Here is a 12481-nt window from a genome sequence, read left to right as displayed (position 1 = left end):
ATACAAAGCAGTCAAACCTAGGCTTTTGGGAGGGAGGCCATTAGCATTCTGGGGGAAGAATCAGGACAGGCTTCATGCCTTTCAGGACAAGATGATAACTGAGCTATACCTTAAAGGAAAAGAGATTTTGAGATGAGCAGCTCAAAGTTATAGGGAAGCATAATTGGACTTAACATAAGGAAAAAGTTCTTAACAATTAGAGTCCTCCCCAAGTAGAGAGCACCACATTTCTGGGGGTGGTGAGTTCCCAGGCACTGGAGGACCACTAGTTAACAACGGTTTTTTTGGAGGCAGGGTGGGGGTGGGGGTAGGATCCATGCTCTGGGTCTGGGTTCAACCTCCTGAACTTCAAAATCTCTAAGTTCTGAGTTGATAATCCACACTGATGCTTTAGGTTAGTCATTTCTTAAGCTGATTTACTACTCGAGATTAATTGGCTGCTTTTTTTAAAGCAAATCTAGGATACCCCCCACCTTAGCAATTTTGAAATGATTTCTCAAAGACTATGCAGCAGGATTGTTTTTCTAATGTCGTCTTCCAAGAGAGATTGGTTGATTTCTCTGACCTGTTGTTTTTTTTAATCAGATGTTGACATGGAACCCTGAGGGTTTGCCAGCATGAACATCAGTCTCTAAAATCCTGCTCTAATAATAGGTCTCAGCAGAGGCAGAAGACTGGACCCCATGGAGGTGCTATTGGGTTTGAACTCATGTCTATGCTCTACAATCAACTGAGTAAAGATTGTTTATTGTCCCAGTTGTCAAAGGATGTGGGAAACACAGTGCCCTGAAGCTGACTTTGCCCAGGCATCGTTTTATTTGGTCCAAGCCCAGAATATTATATCTCAGCTCTTTCCAAAACAAAGAAGACCCAAATGCAGCACACCCACATCCCTCATTTTCTGCAAGCTTTGATAAAGTCACGGAGAAGCCCAAGTTCCATTCTTTCTACTCTATTCCAATCTATTTATCGATCACCTGCTTATCTATCAAATGAAATAGTTGTAAAGGGCTTAGTTAGCACAATGCTGGCCACATAGTAGGCACAGATAATAAGGGATAGTTAGGGCAGGAGTCAGACTCAGGTCTGTCTGACTCAGAGTACAAAGCTCTGTCCACTCTGCCACCTCCAACATTGATGGGCACTAATGGGTGATCCCTGCCCTTCTAGAGCTCCTAGATACAAGCACATTCATAGGTAAGGAGGCCATTCCTATTTATCAGCGTATTCCTATGACTCCTGCTGAAGAAAACAACCAATTAGAAGGTAGCTAAAAGGCAAAGGGCCATGCAAATTGGGAGGCATTAGCTAGATCATGGAACAGTGAGAAAATACTGGATTTGTATGTAGGCAATGAAACTTGGGTTCAAATCCAGAGTTTCCATCAAGGAATTTTGTTTGAGCTATGTCACAGACAGGTTGCATTGATGCTAGAAAGTGTGCTGGACTTAAAGTTGAGATGACCTGGGTTCAAATTCTACCTAGCAGTATGACCATGAGACAGTCACCCCTGCATACATATACAAAGAAAAATAGGAAACAGAAGATAAAAAAATAGAGAACAAGGGTAGTGGTTTATAATATGGCTTTAGAGATGATAAATTTGGGCTTAGTTTATTAGGTCAGACCTATAAAGGTTGACTCCTTCCTTTTAAGCATCATGCCTCTGATTTGAAAAGCTGGTGCCAAGTGAGAACCAAGTGCCATGTGCATTTGGTCTTGGAAATGTCTCTGTTGCCAAATGAGTTAGGCCTTTTCCTCAGTTATGAAGAGCAGAAAACATAGATTAGTGCACACAAGCCAGCTAATTTTATATGTATATAAAATACATACATATAAAATTATATATATATATATACATATATATGTGTGTATATATATGTGTGTGTGTATATATGTATATATATATATATATATATATATATATATATATATACATATATACACACACACATATATGCGCGCACACACACACGTTAGACATAGTCTGGTATCTTAAAAACCAAACCAAACCAAACCTTCCACACCAACAGTTTTCCATTTCCATCGCTGGCTTTTCTTTGGGGGCTTTCACTTTCTCTTAATTATGTTCCAGGTGCCAAAAATTCACACAATTCTCCTTCCTTTGAGTGCTTGGCAGTTTTCTTTGACTTTGCCATTATCTTGTCCTAATGGTATTACAGAATCTTGTGAAACCCATAACCTGAAATTCCCTCACTTTCTTCAAATGGTAGGGAACTGGCTTCTCCATTCAACCCTTTTTTTTATCCGGGAAAAAGGAATTTTGGAGTTAGTCTGTAGTTTTTGAAAAAGAACGTCTCTGCCTTCTTTTAGTCCTCATATTTGAAATCACTTTTTAGTTACTTATATCTACACACAACAGGACTTCTCAGCAGCATAGTTCCAGATTTTTCTTCTAGCTTGCTTTTTTGCTTTAGAAATAAACTTCTTTCCTAAAGAGCAGAGGTCTTGCTTTCTCTCCTTTCAACACTTTAAAACATTTGAATTGAATAGAGAGGCAATGTGGAATAGTTGGTAGATAAAGCTCTGCCCTCCAGGAGCTCCCGATCGAAGAGGGTTGGGTCATGTTAAGTGACTCACCTTGACAGAGATAGTCCATGTCCATGTCATATGTGGGACCAGAAACTATACCTTCAGGAGGCATAAAATGTGTGGAAGCATGTTTTCCTGAAAGCCATATTTCAAGACATCAGCATGTGACTCCTCGTTCTTTCGGGGTAATAGAGCTTAGAGATAGATGGGGTCATCTTAGCCACATTAGTGGTGATGCCCATCTCTCCATAGTCAAACTCTACCCACCTGTTTCTGCCTCAAGAGAAAACATATATAGTTGTAGCTATGTCAATACTATTCAGGTATCTGAGAAGTAACAGCAAAGACGGTACCTTTTGGGTCATGTGAACACAATACAAATTGAAGTCAAAGATTATGTATTTGAGCACCATGTAATAATACCTTAACAGCAGGGGGCAGTGATGGTTTAGAAATATCATTCCCTTGGTTTACACAGAGTATAATTTATGTAATCCAATACTTAGCACAGTAAATAGCAGGTAAATAGTAGGCACTTACTAAGTGTTTATTGACTTTATTAACTATTATCTTATCTAAATTGGGCCCTCACTGCAGCAAGGCAAATATTCTATTTCTCTCTAATTAAGTCCACCCTCCAAAATGGGTGTTTCAAAAACTTCTCATTTCTCCTGAAATCTCCTATTACACCCTCTCTCCCCTTATCTCTCCCCCCACAAAAGACCATTCACCAAGATATCCCCAGTTCCCCCTCCTCCTCATTTGTCATCACTCAGGTACCTTCTTTTACTATCTCTTCTTTCACTCTGATCTCAGGAAGGGTGTTCCTTTTCCTTGTCAAGGCAAACCATTCTTTATCAGTTTCTGATACCAATCCTTTCCAACCTTTCTAGTAATTTGCTTCCATTATCATCCCTACTCTCTTTCTCAAGTCTTTAGTCTCTCCCTGTCTATGGCTCCATCTCTCCTGACTACAAATATGACAATGTCTCCCCAACACCCATCCTTAAAAAAGCCCTCATTTTACCTGACCATTCCTGCTGCTTGTTGACCCACATTTCTCTTGTTTTTGTGACTAAACACTCAGCCTATCACTGGTTCCTCTACTTATCTTCTTACTTTCTTTTAAGCACTCTGGAATCTGGCTTCTCATGGTTCCACCCCAACTGCTCTTCCCAAATCTACCAATGATCTTTTAGTGGCATCTTCTCCATCCTCAATCTTCTGGATTCCTCTGCAGCCTGCTGAGTACCTTCTTTTTTTTATATTTTCTCCTCTCTAGGCTTTCATCATATCGTTCCTGTTTGAATGTTCCATCTCAGTTTCCTTTGCTCTTTCTTCATCTCTATCACACTCTAATCCCAGATATTCCCCAAGGCTCTTTCCTGCCTCCCACTCCACTACCTTTGTACTATTTCAGCTGGAGATCTCATCAGCTCCCATGGGCTCACGTATCATTTCTACTGGCTTTCCTCTTCTAGTCTCTCCTCCTGAGCATAGATTTAGGGTCACAATTTTCCTGGACATCATAAACAGGATGTATGGCAGGTATGTCAAATTTAGCACATCCAAAACAGAACTCATTACCATTCCTTCCAAGCTTTTTCCTATTTTGAACTTTTTTATGACTGCCAAGGGCGCCATTTCTCCCTGTTACCTGTGCTTGCAACCTCAGTGTTGCTCTTGAGGCCTTACTTTCTGTTATGCTACATAACGAATTCATTTCAACATCTTGTCATTTCTACCTTCACAATCTCTCTTATATACCTCCCCTTCTTTTTACTTAATATAATCGCCTTGTCTTGCATTAGTATGACAGCCTTAATCTTAGTTTTCCTGCCTCAAGTCTCTACTCAATTCAATCTTTATTTAGGTTATTCTTCTAAGCATAGGTTTTCCTGGGACTTTACCCTGGCAAATGCACCTTTTACTAGCTTTCCAGAATTTCACCACTTCCTCCCATACTCAGAGTCATCTCCTGGGGATTGAGAATGAAGGTGATTACTCCAGTCCCACTTTTTTTGGAAAGAGTTCTATAATGGATGCTGGCCAATGACCCTGGGGGTGCAGCAAGAAGAGGAAATAAGATAGTGATAGCAAAAATGACCTCAGGATCCTTGACAGTCAGTAGATCCAAAACATTCCACTCCATCACCATTACGTACAACCATTCATGCACATCCATCACTTCCAGGTTTATAAAGGGCTCTCACAACAATGTGAGGAGAATATGTGAAGTCAATATGATAACCATTATGATTTCTACCTTATAGATGAGGAAACTGAGGCTCTGAGAGGCATGACCAGTAAGTGTTGAGAGGTAAGTTTCAAACTTGGGTTTCCTGACTCTTTCTACCATGCCAAAGCTCCTTCTTTCTTTTCCCACACTCTTCCCTTCTGGCTTCATGTTGCCTTGGTATGCCTTCAAACTGGCCCTTACATTCATTTTTCCTTGGTTTCATCTGGATCAAAACGTTCTTGGTGGAAGGCAGGGGAAAGATACAGGAAACATAATGTGATTTACCTGGTCTTCTCCCCTCCAAGACATAGCCAAGGTCACACACTTACCAAAACCGAGTTCAGCCCCCAGATGTAAAATAAAAATGCCATTTGTTAGTATTCTTTCAGTTAAATTCATGTAAGATTTCTGGTGGGTCCAGAAGAGTGCCTTTCAGGAACATAGGATGTCATACACACTAGAAATGGTTTGCTAGTAGTGACCATTATTAAGTGACCAGAACTCTTTATTTAAACCATTTCCTACAAATGAGTTAAGTATAATTCAGATATGGAGATCTGCATGTCTACTTGTCTGTCTCCAAAGGCTACTGATTGTGAGCATTAGGTAGCATAATATTTACAAAATGCTTAGCATAGTGCACATAGTAGAGACTTAAATGCTTGTTCCCTTTCCATACTCTATCTATCTATCTATCTATCTATCTATCTATCTATCTATCCGTCTGTCTGTCTGTCTGTCTGTCTGTCTGTATGTCTATCTATCTATCGTCATCATCTCCATATAACTATCTGTCAAGACTTAAAGAACTGTCTTGAGCACTGAGAGGTTCCCTATCCATGGTCTCACAGCTATATTGTGTTAGGGGCAGAACCTGAACTCAGAGATTCCTGGTACCAAGCTCAGCTCTCTAACCACTATTGCTGCCTCTCATTCTACTCATAGAGGTTATTTTGTGAAACATTTATAGAAAATAGTATTTTGCTTACTATGACATTTCCTCTTCCTTTCCTTCTCTTCATTTCCCTTTTCCTCTTTCTCTTTACAGTGAAGTTATAAATTAGTCCCTAAATTTTATATGTAGTCCTCAGTTTCCTAAAATGGCAAGAGGGTACTGATAGAGTTGTTCATTGTCCTGAAGTTATTCCAAAAGTTAACTTGGTGAGCCAGAGATACATAATCACACAAGTGCTATTTTACATTAATAGGATCTCAAAGAAACACTCAAGATCATGAGCATCAGTCATGTTCAACTGTAACAAGCAGTTTTCTGAAATACAAGCAGTCCAGAGTCATGTGAAATCTTTTTACAAAATCAAAAGATGTTTTCGCACTTGACACATCACCTTTATAATCAATGAATTGCAGAAAAGTTTAAAAAGAGCCCTGGTTGACAGAGTTAAGTTCCTTGGCCAAAAAAATTGCCAAACATGGTTTATTTTCTTTTTTCCCTAGAATTTTCTATAATTTTAAGACCACAATTTAATTGCTTTACCAAGAAAAGCTCAAGAAGATTATTATTTTTTTGATTTTTTTATATGAGAAATTGAAGGTCATATACAAATCAAATTTAAGAAATTCTAATCAAACTTTTCATCTTTTCCAAGTAGCCATAGCATTTTCATTTTAGAAAGTTAGACTAGGTTTGTTTTTGAAAGAATCTCTGGGATTTCAAAATGGAGATGGGGAGAAAAAGGTCAAGGGTGGGGATGAGGGAGTAAATTGGAGTTTGGTATGCTATGTACTACTTACCTTCAAAAGTCAAATAAAACTTTCCTCTGTCAAACCAAACGAGGGAAGGCTGGTCATTCTCTGTATGGTCAGGAGTTGAAGCGGGATGGGAAAGGTTAAGGAGAGGGAGAGAGAAGGACACAGTGTGAGTCACAGAGCAGCTCATTATTCTAATTATTGGGTAGGTAGGGTGGAGGAACTGAATGGCATTAACGTGCAGGAAAACAGGCCCTGGAAGTTCCCATTGCCTTGAGAATTAGGAGAGCAGAAAGCAAAAAGCAAAGCTATGGAAGAGTCGAGGGAGGGATGAGGGAATTATTGACTGCTTGACTTTGGCTTGCTGGTATGCATGGAGCAGGAGGAGGCATCCTGGACATGCAAGCTGGATTAGCATATTCTAACTGTTAGTTTTAGCAAGCCCATCCAGCAATTGCCATCCCCGGTTCACCTCAAATAGCATCCCCTCCTGTGTTGTAGAGAAATACCAGTGAAGAAAATAGAAATCAACTTGTTTAAAAGTGGCTAAAATCTGCCTTTAAATGACATCAAAATTGGAGGAGTGTATATCAAATTAACAGTTGTCTGAGATGCCTTTCACCTCCCATCCCTTCTCCATATAACATGAACTCAAAATTCCCTTTATGTACTTGAGAAAAAAAATCATCGGAATAGCCAAACAAATCCCTGCACCAACTCCGGAGCAGTTAAATTATTCCTTCCTTCCTCAGTCAATTCACAAAGCCAGAGCATCTCACTGTTTCTCCAACCTTTTCGCCGAGAAACTGCCATGCAAGATGGTGCTTTGTAATTTACAAAAGAAAACACAGATGTTGGTGACATTAGCCTCCACTTGCAAACAGGAGAATACAGAATGTGTCTGAGAGGCACTGGACACTCATGGAGTGGAGAGCATGTCCATGAAAGTAGTAGGCATTCGGATGATAGAATGGCTTAGGTCATTGCAAACGGAGATTTCTGGGAGTCTCTTGGCTGGCACCATACCTTCAGGCGTTTCGCCGTGCCTTTCAAACGAAGGGAGCTTGCCACTAAAAACATCATCTTCTGACAGCGGAAACCAAAGGAACATAAAGAAATGGGGGAAAAACAAAACAAAACAAAACAAAACACAAACCCAAGTGAAATCCAACCACACACACCATATCTCAACAGAACACAAAGGAGGGTGCACATGGAGAGACCAACACATACACACACAAGTCATTGGGATGTGGTGGGGATCTAGGGGGCCAGTCATGAGCTGACAAGATCGACACTCAATGAGGCTGCTTCCTACCCCCGCCTCTCCTTAAAGCTAAAGGAAGCAACAAGGATTTGGTGTCCACACCTCCGAATCTTGACAAAAGTCCATCAGCCTCATCATATACATATCATGTCAACTTCCAGAGCAGATTGTTAAAGGGATGATTCATGAATAATTGACTTATGATGCCAGTATATTTTTCTGCTCTGATGTAATTAATTTCCAAGTGGTCAGGCAGATGCCCATCTACAAGAACATCAGTCTATGTATTGACTGCTCACCAAGGTGGTCTGACATGCAAATTCCACACCCTCACCCACAGACATATCTATATATCTTTAGGTGTCTATAGATATATAGTGATAGATAGAGACAACAAAAATCCATCACAAAAAAGCAAAAACAACAACAATAAGAGGTAATTGGCTGAGGCCCGATGGGCTTTGTGGGAAAAGCCAAGGTTTTGAAGCCAGAGGACCTGGATTGGAATCCCCACCTCCACAATTCACTAAGTGGTCCTCTTACTTCATTGGGATTCAGTTTCCTTATCAATACAACGAAAAGATTGGGTTAAATAGCTTCTAAGGAGCCTTTCTATGCTTCAGCCCATGATTGAAGGATTCCTTCCTTCCCCTCCTACACACACACCATTTGGCAGTGGTGCTGGGATTCTGGGATAGGGAACTCTAGGTGTGGAGACTTTTTTCAATGACACAGATGACAAGTCATATGCACCTTATAGTGCTGGAGAGCTCCTTGGGGACACTGAGAAGTTAAGTGACTTGTTCATGGTCACACAATTAGCATGTGTCAGAGAAAGCATTGAACCCAGGCCTTCCTGATTCCAGTTCTTTTCCTACTACATGTTATCTCTTCTCAATATTTCCCTTTCACACATCAGGTTCCAAATTATACAGTCACAACTTTACCAATATTCAGGCAAACTTCATATAAAGTCTTTCTTTGGTATATTTAGAATTCCCTTCCTTGTGATTCAGAAAGCTGGCACAGTATAGGGGAAATGGTCCTGGACATAAAATCAGGAGGGGTAGCATGATATAGAAGTTGGGACATTGAACTTGAGATAGGAAAGACTTGAGATCAAATCCTGCCCCAGACACTTAACTAGCTGTGTGCACTTTGGGCAAGGGTGATCCCTCAACCTCTCCATCTTCTTATCTGTAAAATGAGGAAGCTGGTGTAGGGTCCCTCTCACCTCTAAAGCTATGCTCTTTGATTCTATGAGAGATGTGTTGGAGTTCTGTCCTCGTAATTTACCATCTGTGTGACCTTGGGTGAATTACTTAACCTTTCTCCTCATCTGTCATATGATGGCATTGGACTAGATGATCTCTGAGGGCCCCTTCCAGCTCTAGCTCTATGATGCTAAGTCACTTAAATTCTCTGAGCCTCAATTTTCCCCTGTGTAAAAAGAGGGGCTTGGACTAGATCAGAGGTGTCAAGTTGCTTCAGTGACAAGCAGTGGGTAAAACTCCAGAGTGGGCTTGAATCAGATGAAAATATAATTGAGAAATGTTTAGAAAAATAAAGGAACATGTAATACAATAAATGTAATGTTGATTTGTGATTATCTAAGTCAACATTTGAATTTGACACCCCTGGATTAGACCTCTAAATTTCATTCTAGTTCTAACTATATGAATCTATGACATATCCTCAGTTTCCTGATCTGTAAAATGAAACTCCTGGCATCCTTTCTAGCACCAATGTTTACTGATGCTACCAACATCATAATAGGAGCTCTCATCACTCTGTTTACCATAGAACTCCCCTTCTGCTTGCTTGGTCCTTGTAGCAATTACCTATTAACTGAATTTTTGGGGTTTTCCTTAATACTGACTTGCTTCTGTTCTTTTTATTCAATCAACAAGACCAAGGGCTTTCCCAACCCTCCATCTTCCCTGATGGAGCCCCGGCACTAATTATTGAGAGAGAAAAACTGGGAGTGATGGTTTTGGCACAGTCATAGAGCCTTGAGCACCATCATCATCCATCACCGGCCTCCAACCTGCATTCAACTTGATACACCAGTGTCAGGAGTGGTGATGTACACCAAATTGAGCCCATGGGCCAAATTCAGGTGGGTGATGAATGGAAGTTGGCTTCCCAAATCTGGCATGATCTCTATACTTCTCTCATCTAAGTACAAAGTCAATTAAAAGTAGACTAGACATTGGAAAAGAAAGTACCCCATTCATGAACCAGAAACCCACCACTGGAATTCTCCAGATGAGGCATGAGAATATTCTACAAATGAAATCTTTTTCTGGAAAATCTTCTAAGCTTTATCTTCTAAATACAAACCTAAGGACCAAATAAGAATGGTCTAGAATGACCTTTCAATGCAACAAGAGGGTGACTAACGTGTAGGGAGGTAATTTCATGGGTATGTCAGGTACTTTGGGGATTTCTGCAGGTCCCTTTGTGTTACTGGCTAAATGAACCCTCAGTTGCACCAGATAGGACTCTGGCAGTTAGTACAAAGTTAATTCACCTCTGGAAATATTCATGGAGCAGTATACTTACTGCTAGAGTTCGTCGGAAAGGATCAAAGAATTTCCAAGTTCTGAAGGACCTCAGAGGCCATCTGGCCTACGTCATATCTGAACAAGAATTCCTCTTCCAAGATACATGGCCAGCAGTCATCCAACCTTCACTTGAAACCTCTAGTGAAGGTCCAGGTAGCTCATTCCATCTGGGGACAGTACTCATTTTTTTTTTTTTTTTACCAACATCAAGGTTAAATCTGGGGCCACAGAGAATATCCTTTTTCTACTTGGGACCCCTTATACTATTCTGAGCATAGCCTCAGTCTAGATTTTTTGGCTGCCATATCATTTGCTTGACTCATCTAATTCAGAGTCATATGTAGGCAATTTTCCATCCCAAACAGAAAGCTAAAGACAGCTATCATGTCCCACCTAAGTCTTTGCTTCTGCCTTATAAACACCTCCAGTTCTTTTTACTACTTCTCATAAAGTATGATGTCAAGATCCTTTACCATCTTTCAACATCTTCATTGCCTTATTCTTGGTAATAATAAAAACAGCCGGCACTTCCATAACTTTACAGTTTGTAAAAGTGCTTTATATGAATATCTCATTTTTATACTCACACCTCTGGAAAGTAGGTGCTATTATTATCCTCACTGTGTAGATGAAAAAACTGAGGCAGACAGAGGTTAAGTGACCTAGCAAGGTCACACAGTTAGTGAATATCTAAGACTAGTTTTGAACTCAGGTCTTTCTGATGCCAGGACCAGCACTCTATCCACTGATACTTTCTGTACATTCCATGTCTTTCCTAAAATGTAGCACGCAGAATAGCACATCATGATCAAAACTGCAGTCTAACAAGAGATATTTTCTCCCAATGTACCCCACGGGAAAGAGTGATGGATTAGAAATCAATGGATCTGGGTTACAGCACTAGCTGTGTGACTTTGTGAAATTAGACAATTCTATTTAGCCTTCCTAGGCCTAAGTTTGCTCATCTATGAAATGTGAGGATTGAGTGAGATCCCCTCAACAATAGATCCAAGAAACCAAGATCATATGACCCCTAGTTCTGGATCTCATGTCTCTCCTTAATGCAACCTTAAATGTGCAATTAGGTTTTTTAGCTTCCATGTCACCTTCTGGACTCAACTAATTCATAGTCAAATGTAGACAGATTTCTGTCCCAAACAGAAGTCATTGCAAAGGAGAACTCTCGACATACTCCAGGAGGTAGGAAGGCCATTGCATTAATGCCCACTATACCCCTCTCACTAGAATGACCAGGACCATGGTGATCATCTTTGACCTACTAGATGATGACCGGCTGGGCCTACCCCTTGCTTATAGGATCCTAGATCCCAGGTTGGAAGGGGCCTCAAGGGCCATCGAGGCCAACCCTCTCATCTCACCAAAAAGGAAAGAGGCTTGAGGAGGTTAAGTGGTTTGCCCAGGTGGGCATAAAAGTTTGGAGCTGGACTCAATTTCTTTGCATTTTAAATTTCAATCTCCTTAAAATCGAGGAGGCTCAAACATTTCTATTTTTTATTTGAGTCAATGTGACATGAAAGTAGCTCCCTAGAAAAGGGAAAAGAATCCTTGAGATGATTTCTGAAGGCTCCAGAAGGACCTAATGAAGGTGGAAGCTTCAGGGATGTGGAACTGGATGGTTCTGATTTTATCCATCCATTTGGTAAAAGTTAATTAAGGGTTACTGTGGGCAATGCAATGGCTTAGGTTAAGAAGGAGGTAGGGACTGTGACTAGGACTGTGATTTCATTGGTGTGGGGAGCTCCAAAGGTGGAACCCCTTCCAGCAGCACAGGTCAGCATCTTCTTTGTAACTCATAGATGGCTGCCTGGAATGCACTGACAGACCTAACCAGTAGTTTTCAGAGATGAGATTTGAGTCCAGGTCTTTCTGGATTCAAGGTCAGCTCTCAATTCACTCCATGCTGAATGACTGGTCATTTATTATAGAATCCTGGAAAGAGGATTTGATTTAAATTGTGAATGTATAAGGATGCAACAAGGAAAGTGACCCATAAATGTCTCCATCTTTTGCAACTGAAGTCATGAGAAGAGATGTTAGTGACCAGTACACTTGTATTTCAGTTACAAAAGAACACAATTCATGATCACAAGATGAAGGGAGGGGAACAGGGGTCAAAATATTGGTTAC

General features: G+C 40.5%; 1 protein-coding gene across 1 annotated transcript in view; it reads right to left on the bottom strand.

Moving 5' to 3' along the window:
• Positions 1 to 12481, bottom strand: part of SGIP1 (SH3GL interacting endocytic adaptor 1) — a 277554-nt gene that overhangs the window by 32985 nt on the left and 232088 nt on the right. Inside the window, exon 21 of the mRNA XM_072649764.1 lies at positions 6545 to 6604. Coding sequence (XP_072505865.1) covers positions 6545 to 6604 — 60 coding nt within the window. The remainder of the gene's footprint in view (positions 1 to 6544; positions 6605 to 12481) is intronic.

This window comes from Notamacropus eugenii, chromosome 2 (genome assembly GCF_028372415.1).
Source record: "Notamacropus eugenii isolate mMacEug1 chromosome 2, mMacEug1.pri_v2, whole genome shotgun sequence".
Classification (NCBI taxonomy): domain Eukaryota; kingdom Metazoa; phylum Chordata; class Mammalia; order Diprotodontia; family Macropodidae; genus Notamacropus; species Notamacropus eugenii.
The sequence above is the reverse complement of the archived record's forward strand: the minus strand, read 5'-3'. Positions and strand labels throughout refer to the sequence as shown.